Source organism: Takifugu rubripes, chromosome 4 (assembly GCF_901000725.2).
Source record: "Takifugu rubripes chromosome 4, fTakRub1.2, whole genome shotgun sequence".
Taxonomy (NCBI): domain Eukaryota; kingdom Metazoa; phylum Chordata; class Actinopteri; order Tetraodontiformes; family Tetraodontidae; genus Takifugu; species Takifugu rubripes.
The window spans coordinates 14,254,548-14,268,758 of NC_042288.1; the positions used below are offsets into that span (position 1 = coordinate 14,254,548).

At 43.3% G+C, this 14,211-nt stretch overlaps 1 protein-coding gene across 1 annotated transcript in view; it reads right to left on the reverse strand.

Moving 5' to 3' along the window:
- Nucleotides 1-5,303: 5,303 nt before the first annotated feature.
- wdr27 (WD repeat domain 27) overlaps nt 5,304-14,211 on the reverse strand; it is a 25,291-nt gene continuing 16,383 nt past the window's right edge. The window contains exons 22-24 of the mRNA XM_029835263.1: nt 13,358-13,460; nt 11,696-11,794; nt 5,304-5,962 (exon numbers count right to left, since the gene is read on the reverse strand). Of these exons, the coding sequence (XP_029691123.1) occupies nt 5,870-5,962; nt 11,696-11,794; nt 13,358-13,460 (295 nt within the window). The 3' untranslated portion in view covers nt 5,304-5,869. The remainder of the gene's footprint in view (nt 5,963-11,695; nt 11,795-13,357; nt 13,461-14,211) is intronic.

Consider the following 14,211-nt stretch of genomic DNA (forward strand, 5'->3'; position numbering starts at 1 on the left):
GGAGAAATCCTATTTTGGAGAAATAGGATGAAATATCAAAGTATCAAGGACTTCAAGTAAGAATCCTGAAAAAAAGCAACCTCTAATACAACAGTTCGTTAAGATGTTTCCACTTTGAAGGAAGGCAGTGTGTCTGGACCCTGTCTTATTTTTTCCTGCCAGGGCTTCCCCCTCCACTGTTTCAAGAAAAGAAAAGCTGAATTGTCTCAATTTTGGAGCGCGAGGCTGACTGTGGGTAAGCCATGGCGTACCAACAGGCTGAGATTAGGGAAACTTCAGATAACATTCTCTCTCCCCTTGGATGCTCCTGGAGCTTTTCTGCTCCGTCATTGGTTGACTTTACTTTTAGTTTAGTATCAAATAACGGAATACTAACATCTGAGGCTGGGTCCATAATTACTCCGTCTCCTATATAGTTCATTAACCAGGGAGTTCACCATTTTGTGGGGCTGTATCAATGTTAAGTGAGCATCGCTGCATTCAATGTATCCCATAATGCGTTGAGAAAAGTAGTGCCCAACCTGTTGGTGGAGGACTCAAAACTGTAACAGAGTGTCTTATTTTATATAAGAAGATTATAACACGCTGATGTCAGACTTGTTTAAATCAAGCCGTGACCAGGGCCGTGAACACGCTGCGTTATTGCTCGGCTGTGCAGTTTTTATTGCTAATTATCTCTGCAATATCTGCATTATGGTAATAGCAGAGAGCAGAGATCCGCAAATAAAGAGAACTCTATAAATTCTACAAATACCAGAGATCTGGAGGAGTCCTGAAGCAAGCAAGGAGATGGATGTCAGGTTAATAAACAAATCTAGTTTCCACTTCCCGCTTCCAAATTGTTGCTTCATCACTGTTGGACACAACTTGACACGATCCACAGAAGACGTCTGGCACACAACTGTTGAAAGACCTTGACACTCAGACGTACAGTAACACACAACGTTCACACCACCTGAGAAATACAACAGCCCTGGGAGCTGCGGAACCAAAGGGGTTGCTTCGAGATGGCGCTTAAGGTTTACTTCAAATAGTCGGACGAGTCTTTCGAGCCAATGGCTGAATCATGTTAATAAAAGAAATTTGGCCCTGGTGACTCACATTCTAAAATATCCTTGCATAATTCCAAGGTTTTCTTGGACGCCACTGTCTCGTTACGCACTTTCTTTGAAGGACTGTTTGGTGTAAAATATGTCAGCTCCGGGAAACCGAAAATCGCACTTTAAATCAAATAAGCTTTCGTTTATTGGATAACAGCTAGTAATAGCTCAGTCTGTTAATCTGACCAAAGGCCAACATTTGACTTGGTTTAGTTCAACTTCCTGACTGTGCAATATTCGGGGAACCCAGGCTTGTTAATTAGACTATTGTTGTGGCAGAAAGAAGGTCGGACGCAGTTGAAATGACAAGATACTGAACTAATGATGCATTTGTGCATGACGCAATCGGGAAAACAGAATAAGTCACACCTAAATATTTAACAAAGGTATAGAAATTTATGGCACTAGGGTACTGGGTTTGAGAAGCGGAGGGTCCGGACAAAATTTGAGAGGGTTTCTGGTAGTAGAAAGCGGTGCCAGGAAACCTTCAGAGTGCTGCCAAAGTACCCCTGAACAAGGTACCAACCCCCCCTAATTTATCACATAGGACCCTGGCAGAGCTGGCGAATCCCTCAGCGGTGCCCCCGGTTCATATGCAGCTGATGGGCTCCAGTACCCTCCCCAACACCCCAAAAGGGATGAAGCGAAAATGAAGGAAAATAAAAAAAAGATTCTGCACGCGCGGCAACCGAGAGGACACCAGGGGAGCCACGGAGGTGTGGAAAACAGCCAAGCTGATTCCAGCAGGGCTCAGAATGTGCCAAGACGTATCCAGAACAATCAGATGCCGGAAGCTGCCTGAAAGCTTTGTCTCCAGGATACAGCGTGTTTGCTGTTAGACGTGCAGTTGTCATATAAAACGGCTCGCGTACTTTGGCTCGCGTCAGGCATTGCATCAAAATGAGATAAGCCGTGTTTGACTTGTGCTGGTCTCAGAAGTTTATGTGTAGAGCCTGTGGGTGGGATGTGTTGACTTGTAAATTCAACACAAGGGAATATTTGGTGGGTGATATTCTGCTGGACACCGTATCGGCATCAAAAGTGCACGATGTTATTGTCACGCAGGGCACGAAATCCCGGACTGCCGGGCATTTATTTGTTGTCAGCTGGCGTCCTGAGTTGAAAGATGAACAGAGGAAATCTGGTTTATTTCTTTTTTGGCTCGCTGAAAGGTGGAATGGCAAGAGCTGCCTGCCGGCCATGCGGAGCCGGGGCCAAATCCGGTAGACGAGATCCTGTTCCCGGATATATATTTGAACATCGAAAAACAAGCAAAGCTTCTCTAAAATATAAGGTCTGAGTGTAATCTTCAAATAAATATTATATGCCCATGACAAGAAATGGCTCCAAGTGTTTCTTTAAATACTGACTCATACGCACCTATATTTAGAGGGTTATGTAAGAACAATCATCTTTTCATCCTCCTCTTTAACAATTCCATTTTCACGTCTTAGATGTGATCATTTGCTAATAGCTTCCAGATTCCAGTTTTCCTACACGTGTGCCGAAGCTACAGGATGTGTAGTGTTGCAGCAGAGGTGACGGACAAGGAAGAGTCATAGATTTGAGCGTGACGACAGCTATGGGCATCACAGCGCTGTAGTTTTAAGGAAGGACTTCGGCTGAATAACAAGGGAACAGGGTGAAGATGCAAAGCGAAACAAATTGCATGCACTGAATGGTGTGTGAGAGAGGGCAGGGTGATCTTTTCAGTGAGGAGGAGGAGGAGGAGGAGGAGGAGGAGGAGGAGCCTTGGGTCCCTGGGTACAGAAGGTGCTGCAGCAGAGCTCAAACTACTGGACACATAAAGTTGTTGTAGCAGATGAACAAATAATAACCTGAAGGTAACAAATTACCCCAAATTCCTTTTGTTATCATTTTTCATCATTTTCCTTCCTAATAAAAACAAACACACGTACAGTTCAATTGTTAAAAAGGGAATAAAAAGCGACGATGATGCTAAAACAACTGGTTTGGGAATTCTTCCAAACTCCCGGTTCAGGTAATATTTCAGTTTCATTTTAGATGGTATAAAAACTATACAACCCAACAAACCTGGTCTTGGAAGCCCACGTTTACCTAAAAAGGTTGTTACTCACCTTGTGTCCTTGTAAAGGCGGCTTTAAATGAAACGTGTTCCAACAGAAATTTAAAGAGGACAGAATGACCTTCGTTCCAAACATCCAGGAAGGAGAAATAGTAAAATATATTGACTGATGATTTCTTTGAAAGCCCATGACTGAATGCTACCACAAGTCTGGAGGCAACAGTGGCATCGGTGGTCAATAATGTGTAGGATAAAAACCTCAGGTGCACCACTAGTGGGACGTTTGATCCGTATGGACTCTAGACTGTGGCATCCTACAAATGGTTTCTGAAAACTTTATTATTAACGATTATTTCCCCCCACAATATCTGCTAAACCTGATCTCAGTATCCAAAATATGACAAGATTTATTTCAGCGCTGTTTTCTTTGGGCGGTTTATTGCAGCAGTAAAAGATTAACAAGCAGAGCTGAGCTGCAAGATCAAAACCGATGAGGGAAAGATGAAGAGTGAGACATCCGCCGTAGTGTCTGATGTGGTGCTCTGATACATGTGCTGTTACGTCTCTGGCATGATCCTAACTAAAGGCAGAATTATTGTGGGAAACACAAAATTGTTTGGAGAGGAAATACATCAGGCCATAAAAACAAAGGAATTCGCTAATGGCGTTGGCTGATCTGGAGATCCGACCTTTGCCAGTAAAAGTTAGGATCTTTGGTAAAACAGGTGCTTATAGGGTTCTTTTGTTGGCAGGTACAGGTCTTGGGCAGTATTTGGAAGTCACTTACCTCTGCCCACTACCTTTGGACTAAAAAAGCACTCAGAGAGCTCAGGCAAACACCAAGCAGGTACTTGGAGAAAGATCTGGCTTGTCTTCCTTCAATGGAGGTTGGTGGATTTAAAAAGAACTGTTTACCAGGACCTGGAATACGATATATACTATATAACATGGTAAAAGCTGTATGATCAAAGGCCCTTTGCTTTGATCTATGGAATACCAAACTAGAATATCAAAGAGTCCTTCTGGAATCTGGCTCCTCACCAAAATGTAATCATCTGGTCCTTGACCCATTGTCAACATTCAATGATAATTTAAAATCCGTTCGTAACTTCAAATTATTTTGCGAAAAAATTAGACGAACTCCAGCTGTCACGTGACCTCGCTCGGCAGCGGTAATTAATAGAGAACACTAACAAATCTCAGTAAAAGCAGATTCACTGCGAGCATGTTTACTTTGACTGAGGCCATAAACACAAGCAGGGATCAGGCTTATGGGAGTTCACTAGTTCATTATTGCACGTGCCCCGTGATGGGTGTGCTGGTCTTTTTTAGATTTAACGTCCTCACGAGGGAAAGGCAAGACTCGACCCTCGGTGTCCTTCCAAAAATGCTTTACAGTATAATTTACAGGAAATGTCAGGGCCCTGGAAACACTATATTTGAAATGTAGCTTTTGGTGAAGTGGAAAATTGCCAGATAAGTGAATTCTGCTCTATTCTAACCGCCCCCCCCCCCCCCCCCCTAAAATAAGTGACACATTTACTGCGTTCATATGTTGCCGGGGCACTTTGCATGGATTGGACGCAGTCTTCCTTCTGTCAGGGTGACTGACAGCGTTTTGTTGGAGATCAAACGTTGGATCAGTCATAATGCGCGGGTGTGGCTACTCTCGAGATCCTTTTATTTGCAAGTATAAACATGTCATTCTTTACTGGTGAGATCACCGCAGGGAGTGCTCCCAAAATGACACAGATGAGGAATGCGCGGGCTCACCAGCATATCGGTTTGGTGTGTGACTGCGTGTCTGCTCCAGGGAAGGGTTCTTTCATCCAGGAGAGGACACCTGCTGTGAGAGATACACGCTCACACATGCGTCAGACACCAGAAGACCCCTGAAAGTTCACCCAAGTCTGAGGAGAGTGGAGACAAGTCAGATAGCTGAACATCAGCACTGGAGGTCAGACACAGCATCGTATCCCTACTGCCCCGGGAAGAGGGGAACCTCTTTCCATTACGAAGAAACTATTGTCCAAAAATGATTTTCTCACTGTCACGACAGCATAATATGAAATTTTTTTTAAAAAGGTTCTTAAGAGTCAGCAAACACTGTCATGTATGTATAACAAACGCAACTTTTTGGAAGCTTAATTGTCAGATCACCACAGTCTTTTTTTTATTTCACACCAGATTGCATCTGAAATTACATAAATTAGACGATTAAACTGAAGCAGATGTAGCGAGCAGGAAGTTTACGCTTTAACTAATGTGGATGTGTGTGTGAACAGTAGTAGCATCTGTGTGTCTGGCAGCGAAAGCGGTTGCACCCAGTTGATGTAATGGTTCTGTATTTGGAGTAATGCTCACAGGCACATGTGTAGCCATACGTCTATACAATACACAGAATAAATAATATCTACACATGACCGTCAGGGCTGTCGAATGAAGCAATGGGAGTTGATGACAGAACAATTTGGGACATCACAAGTCGTATTTCACAGCATTTGACTCTCTACTGCAAAACAAACCAAGTCTTCAGGGTGTAATGCCGGGTGGCAACATGGCGAGCCCCTTTTACCGTGAACAACATACGCGCCCTCACGATTGTCAGCCATAACAGAGCTGCGTGTGTGTCACTGGGTGCCAGATCAGGCAGAAACTTACACCATGCCGCTTAAACGACACTGTAATTGTCTCTAGCAGCAGTTAGCTGAAATGATGCAGCTCAGTGTGCGGCGGCGCTGGCGTCACGAGGGAGGAGGGCCCCACTGCTTGGCTGGAACAGTCTCAGTTTTCCATCCAGGGTCCCGGTCATCAGCTGGGAGAAAGAGGGAAAAAAGTGGGAAAAAAAAGTCACATTCGCGCTCAGATGATATTTCCCAGGAATTGTTGCACATGACCTCCTCTTCCCTTTGGATTTCGAAGCTTTAGTTGCATAATAGCAACCAAGACTCCCACTACCAAGGTCACCATTCAAATTGTTGGAGCGCCCGCACCTCGACAGATCCAGCACATTGCAAACTCATTAAAAATCGTGCATGTGCAAACACTTGCTCTAATCAATATGTGGATGCGGCGCAAGAAGGGAGGATTATCTCATCTCCAGTGAACCAGCGGAGCAGATGGAGGAAACATTACTTCAGAGCTCTGGCAGCCAATCACAGAAGAGAGCAATAGGAACCGTCAACAAAATGAGGCTTTAAATACATATTCATATCTGCAGCTGCTCCAAGAGTCCCGCTAAGACCCCATATTAAGTCAAAATGAAATAATGGCAGCAGGCCCTGCAAGTTCCCTGAACCAGGTTCATGTGGCTGGTCACCTTGACAGTAACATGAACCTGAGAACTTTTAAATCATGGAAGTTTCAGTAAAAAAGCTTGATAAAAATAAGGCTTCCTGTGCTTCCTGTGCGGTCAACTAAAAGTGGAGGGATAGTATGTTTGTATTCAAGGTTACTAACTGGCAGACTGCATGTTGCTGGCTTGCTTTGGGGGACAACTTCTAGAATTAATGACTAATGTTAAGAGCAAAATAACACCTGTTTATTACAGTTAATTGGGATCTGTTTAACTGGAGCAGTTTCTAGTTAATAGCATCAATGAAAGTGGTGTCCTGCGTAACCTCGAGCGTGTTTTCACCGTTACGTTGTGGCTGTTGTCCAATTGATGATGCTGTTCTCTTTGTCTGATTGTGTTTCTTTTACCTATAGATGTCCCCCCCCCCCCCCCGCATCAATAAGCCCTCTTGGCTGCAACATGAAACAAAAGTCCAACAAATCGCTAACAAAATAAGAGTGTTTGAATTTCAGCTTCTCCTGGACAACATCAACGTTGGTTTTTATGGACAGCAGAAATCTCTTTGACAACAGCAAGCAAACATATTTCAAGGAGAAACAATCTTTCACCAGAAAGCAGAGCGGCTGAGTCGGGGAAAGGAGTCTGAAATGATAAGTCAACCGTTTAGCTCCTCAGGATGCCGGTCTTTATTTATTGTGATACACTGAAGTTCAATAATCTACAGCATATTTGGAAGCTTCAGAATCAAATGGCTCAATCGTAATGTTTTGGCTTGGTGGCCAATATCATTTCAACATGTTTCCAATTCTCAGGAGTCCTTTTTCCACCAACATTACCAAGAACCAGGAATTCATTACTCTCAAAGATTCCGGGTAATCTGCGTGGTTTCAACCGCACCTCAAAGTTCATAATAATTTATCCAAATTAGGCTGCCGACGTAATGGAGTAGCGCGACTGCTGTGGTGCTTCAGCTTCTTGCGATCCTGTTTAGCATTCTTCAACTTTTCACAGATTTTTGTGTGTTTCCAGTGGTTTTTGAAGGTTTTGGGTAAATGACAAATTTGCTGCTGTGGAAAACGTCTCGCTCCACTATGACCTCTCGTTTCAGTCCAGCTGTCTCGGCACAGCCTCCGAGGTGTAAAAGACACGATTTAAAAGTCAAAAACGGTCAGAGAGCAGCTCGATTAGCAACCATAACTCATATGAGATATAGCTTCCGTGTTACACTGGGCTCTTCAAATTATGCAGCTGCTCCCATACTTTGCCTAGTTTTTGACTTGGTTTACATTGGATAAAGCCATAATTCACTGGCCCAATATGTTGGAAATTGACACAAATCAAAAGTTCAAAGGAAGCGCGGTAAATTATGTGCTGTCAATTCTCGAGGTCAAACGGTTCTTTCACATTCTGGAGCTCTGGAATACACCAAATGTCTGTCAACGCAGATCCGCAGGAACAATAGCCGAAGCTTTGAAGATATGAGGAGCGATGTGCTTCAACTCCCAGAAGATATAATTAATCACTCACGTTCTTTGAGCAGAGTCAGAGAAAAATGCAAATATTTCAGGATGTTCTGCTCTGTACGTACAAAGAGAGGAAGGAAGATCTACAGGAGCGATGGGAAAGGAGCAGATGGCCACAAGGGACGCTTATTTGATGAGTTTACAAGCACACAGACTCTCAGTTCATGCTAAGATGATTGGTGGTGACTTCTATGATTCCATGGAGATCGTTTTATCCTCACTCACGTTTATGCACTCGCAGACTCAAAGTCAACCTTGAATTTTTAATCCTAAACCTCAATTATATGTATAATATAGCTACATTCATTTTGTTTTACTTCAACTACTGTCCATTTGTAAGACAGCAATGGAAGATAAAGCTTGGCTGCGTTTACCTGTGTCAAAGGTCAATATTAAAACTGGGGAGAGACTTTTTTAAACAATAACAACTAATGCACCAGCTCCCAGAGTGTTGATGCTAACGATGCTAACGATATCCCCTTCCTTGAGCAAAGTAAAGCTGCTGCCTTTGCCCCGTCTCCTGCTGTCTACAGATATATGGTGTGTCATGTATAGAACCTTGGACAGGCTCATCTGGGTAAATGCAGAGATGCACATGGACAGATTTACAGTATGGACAGAATTAACTTAAGCTGTCATTGTTTTCCAAAACAAAGAGGAAGGACAGTCTCTGCTCCTAGTCCACTACTTGTCCTGTCCATGTCTAAGCTTCATTAAATGCAATTATCATATAATATCGTCACATGATCGCATGACCACTTAACAGCAGGCGCCCCAACTCAGTGTCAGCCATTCGTCTCCCTCCTGTCCCTGACATGCGTTGCTGAATAACGGGCAGAAAATAAGTGCCGACAACCAAAATCTAAACAGTTCATCTGCGGTGTCCATGGGGACGAGTGTGGAGTGTGAGCAAAGACAGCCATCCAGCCGTTAGAGGCCAGCGTGACAACAAAAATATACAGTAGTGCTGGGGTGGGTTTTTGGGTGGATTATGATCGAGCATGCTGTAACACCTGCAGGGTCCTCCAGAGGAGAGGGCTCGCTGAGGCACAGCTTTCTTCCCCAAGTTTGAGGTGGATTTCTGGGTGCAGGACGGTTCTGTGCCAGTCCTGAGGCTCGGTGTGAAGTGCGTTAGACAAATCACAATTAAAAACTGTGTAAAGATAATCTTTTTCAGCCTGTAGAAGGTCATGGTTTCTCAGTTTCTTTAGCATTGGTCGAATCCCAGAGCCATCGGAGTGACATTATCCCAGATATTCACACTCTGGACACCGTGGTACTCCTGGGAGGTATTTCAAGTACCAGAACCTTTTCAAGTACAATAGGGAGAGGAAGAGAAGGCCAAAATGAAATACAACACACAGCTCCGGCTTCTTCCAAGAAGAAGTAAGTCTCTCAGTGGAAGACTTACAGAAGTGTGAGGACAAGGAGGAGGTGAAGAATCAGAAAGAAAAAAACAGAGGGAGAGATTTGTTGGAACCAAAGAATGAAATGACAGAGTTACTGAACTCATGACAACAGCTCATACAAGGGAGAACAAGAAACCAAAAGAGGAAAAGCAGAACAAAAAAAAAGGAATATATGAAGAACAGGACAAAAGGTGCTGATGTCAGAAAAAGAAAGATGAGGAAGAGTCGATGAAAAAGATCAGGACAGGAGGAACTTCTGGAGAAACAGTGAGATGAAGAACCCAGAGGGGCCAAAGAGACATGGGAGCTGAAGGAAGAGCAGAAAATAGGAGAAAGTTTGAAGAATAAAGATGAATAAAGATACTGCTTGTACACTTGAAAGTGAATTCGGTTGAGACAACTGTAAGGAGTGTCCACCTCGTTCCTTTAACTCACGGTGCCAAAGCACCTGGTATGTCACTCCCGAAGGGTCGTAGGTCATTTATTGGGGTCTATTGTCACAAAAAGGGGTGCGGATAGAGCGGTAGCATTTTCTAAGCTAACATGTCAGCGTCTCTGAGCCAATTCTCACCACTCGAGACGACTGCTTCCATGTAGAGCGTGGCGGGATGGTTCTGTTTAACCTCCAGGGGTGGTCCTGCCTTTAACAGACCCTAAGACGGACTAAAGAGGCCACATGACGGCTGATCAAAAACAAAGTGTCTGCACTGAATCGAATAGACCGCGTCCAGCTGTGCGCTAATTGCATTCAGACAACTGCCGGATAATCAGCCGAGCAGACATCGTAGAATTGTATCACTGATTCAATAAACTGCAGATTTCATGTTTATTGGTTCAACACATGTTCATTGTCCCTTGCAGTTGACCTTTAAATTAGAATCTGATGTGCTACAGAATTGAGGGAGGCGTTAAATGATCCACTCAAGCGCCCCATGGGATGCATCGCTAATTTTTTAAACCTTCTCCAAAGAGGGCACCCTGAGTATGCCACCCTCTGGAGCCCAAATTCCTGTTTTTCCCGTGGGGATCATGACTTCATGGCGCTCACCTCTTCGCAGATTAGTGCAGAATCAGATGAGTCAGACCAGCGGCACATATTGAGAACAGAGACAGGTGATACCCGGTGAGAAATGAAAAACAAAATGATATTTGGCAGTTGATGTGAAACCAAAAGAAAAGCTTTTGATTAGTTGCAGATACAGATATTTTGAAAAACTGATGAGATGACCATGTGGGAATCATTTTTCCCTTGTCAAAATCGAACCACTGAATAACAGTCAGTTGCAATTTTCATGAACTAATCTGTATTAATCACCCGACACCACTAGCGAAGGCAATCGTTCCAACTGCTCTATTGGTTTTAGAGTTCCCACTTTAATGTTTCCTGTCAACTAAAACCAAATATGCACTGAGAGCACAATATGACCGATGAAGTGTTTCTTCAAACTCTGCAGCTTATAGTTCAGTCGACAGCCGTGGATCAGACTTTCCATTGAGAGACTTGGACATCTGAATAAATCACTGTGAACTGAATCCATCCTTACGGACCTTTGCAGATTTATAACCTATGTCCAAAACACTGTCAGCATTAACTTAGATAAGACGGCTGAGTGAGGATGCAATGGATTATTTTGAAAGCTGCTTCTATCTAATCAAATTGTTTCAGACCAACTGGAGGGAACCAACCAGACTTTAGAACTCTTCTTCTTGCAACTTAAGGCCACGATTTTCTTCTGTCTTTCACTCTTTTATGTCTTAACATTGTCTGATCTGAAACAGTGAGAATCTTATCTGGTGTACGTTGGTGCAGTCGAGAAAATCGGCAAAACTGTTTTCCACAATAGCAAATTACATGGATTAGAAGAATCTATTACTCAAACGCCAATAAAGTGAAACAACTGGGATCCGGAAGTTAACAAGGACAGGACACGATACGTGTTTTGACAGGAGGAACCCCCGCGGGCAGCCACGGTCTTAAAGGTGATGCGGTGAACAAAGCGGGTCGTTTAGGTTTATGGCACAGAAGAGCAGCAGCCAGTATGACTGGACTATAAAGAGAAAACATTTACTCTGACTAGTGTTAGGAGGTGAAAACAGCCTCGCTTTGGGGAGATATTTACATTTTTGACACAAACACCGTCCCTGTTACACGGGGCCTCAGCACCGCAACTATTTTGGAGACTTAATTACAGAAAAAATATGATATTATTAAACATTTGCGGGTACTGTATAATGAATGCTAAATGTACTTGCATAATTGCTGGTTAAATCCGGGTAATATGCAGCAACATTGAGTGGAGATGTTATCTTCCATTTCTTACCTGTGTCGTTGCTGGATGAAAGCCCACACTGAGCACTGGATTGGAGAAGTTCTGAAGTTTGTGGAGGTAGCCGCTGCTGCGGATGTCGTAGACATAAGCCTGAAACCGGAAGCAAGCGTGTCGTAAAGCAGAACCTGTTTGAGGGACTTGAAAGCATAATTCAATAAGTAGCGAGTCAGTGCTGATGATGACGATAACGCTCATCGTGATCATGTGAAGAAGATCACAGTTTGTATCTTGACACACAGCTGTGAGATCATGATAATACAGCTGTGTCCTAAAAGAAGGTTCTGGAGTGGTTCTTCTGGTAGTTTGATTGCTAGAAATAATTCTGTTCTCACCTCTGACAGGCAAAACTTTAGAATGCTAAGTACCACGATGCATTTGACCCAGGAGATCAAGGGTTTAAGTAACCATGTGTTCAAGTGTCAACGCAAAGCGCTTCGAAACAGCTTCTCGGGACTCAGCACGTGTTTACGTCGGCGTGTTCCGTCTGTTATCGGACACTTTTCTCTTCTGAACATAATGAGATGATGGTTTGCATCGCTGCCATGACCACAGATAAAGCAGATGTGAGGATGTTTGTTACTTGATGATGACTCATCAGATTCCAGCATCTGTTTTATGTTATGATTCCTTACACACACACACACACACACACACACACACACACACACACACACACACACACACACACACACACACACACACACACACCAAGCAAGTGTGTGGATAGAGTGTTTCAGCCAAGGCACACGATGTTAGTGGTGCCTAATAGGAAAACAGGACAAAATGGTTCCTCCAGGAAAGCTGGAATTTCACCCCTCGGATGTATTAATTTACATTGACAGTAACAAGTAGGGACACTAAAGTTTTGGTATGAAGAATAAATGACCAGGCCTCCATCTCAACCAGGAGAGAAAAGGGGGAAAAAAAGGATAAAACCCCATTAGTTAGTTTGACAGCTGGAAATTACACCAAAATATTTACCACAGTATAATCTAATTGAAGTAGATCGAGAATTCTTCAAAAAAAGGCAAACGATCTCGGGAGTCTTTTAAGAGTTTTCCACTCCTCCCCCACACTTTTTTTTTGCACGGATGGGTTTTGATACATTAGGACAAGTACAAATGTGGTTGGCTTCTGGAAGTCCCACAGCGGTTACAAATAATTGTGGTCTAGCTCCCAACTGTGCGCTTCTTCCCAATTTCCGCTGAATCCTTATCACATCCCCAAAGGGATGCTCTCGAATTTAATGCAGAATATTCTACAGAGGATTGTAACCAGCAACATGAGTGTAATGTTCCGCCGCTCCTGAAATGCACATACACAGGCGGAAAAGAGAGACAGATAAAGAGAAGGGAGGAAATGTCATAAAAAGGAGCGTAAGGCTGGAAAACTAATCATACGACTCCTCAACCTCAACGTTCAGATGTGATTTATACGGAAAAAAGTTTGACTGCGCATGAAATGGTGGAGTCAAATGGAGGTATTCCTCATCCTAATGAGGATGAAAGTGTTAGAAAATGTCCCAGTACGAGGTTAAGCAAGCCGTAAAAGATATACATTAAACCTCACAATCATTACAGGAGCTGATATGACAGCGGTGTGACTGGAAAAGCGTGTACGGGATCTCTCACTGGGGAAAGCCATTCTACTTACGCAGTTATCCTCCGAGCCCGTGGCAATGAAACGACCACATGCTGAGATGGCTGCTGAGCACAGGTGGACGCGATTTACATGGTTTTCGTAGCGCCGTGTGCACCTGAAGGAGAGATGCACATGTGAAAACCAGTGCTTGCTTGGTTAATCTACCTATATGTATTTATGTTTCATTGGTTCCTGCTGGAAATGGATCGAGACCTTCCATGTCTCTGCATACTTCAGGGAAATGTGGGAGTTTATCCCCAAATTTCGGAAGGGCTTTTTACCAGATATTACATTTTTGACATATTCGGACATCTTAAACTATTTCAAACAATTGCGTCAACCTTTAATCCAACCCTAATATGTCTATTGGTGCATTGATCCAAGATTTTATGATCAAAAAAGAGGGAACAGAGGGCCAAAAATGAGTGAGAGCCAAGCAAAACAGAGAAAAGAAATGGTAGCATAAAATGAATGGCCCCTTGAGCAACTTCTGCCTTGTTTGTTTTGCTTTTCGACAGCATGTAATGTCTTTACAATGCCACTAACGGCCCAGTGGCCCCTCAGTGACTAACACATTGGCAAGGAAGTGTTTGTGAACAGGAGGGGGGGAATAGGGGTTTCATTCGCATGCTAATGCCATTAGCTTGGACTGGAAGCAGGTCATATTCTTTATGGGCATAAAGAAACACAATATGCCAAGAAAGAAAAGTAAAAACACGACCAAGCTATAACAGACAAATGTTTGAAGCCTGTAAAACTGAAATGTTACCATACCTTTCTCAGTGGTTTAACATTTTGGAAAAATCGGGCAACTAGCATAGCCTAACATTTTAGTCCTTGTTTCCATTGATAAGTGCACCAAATTT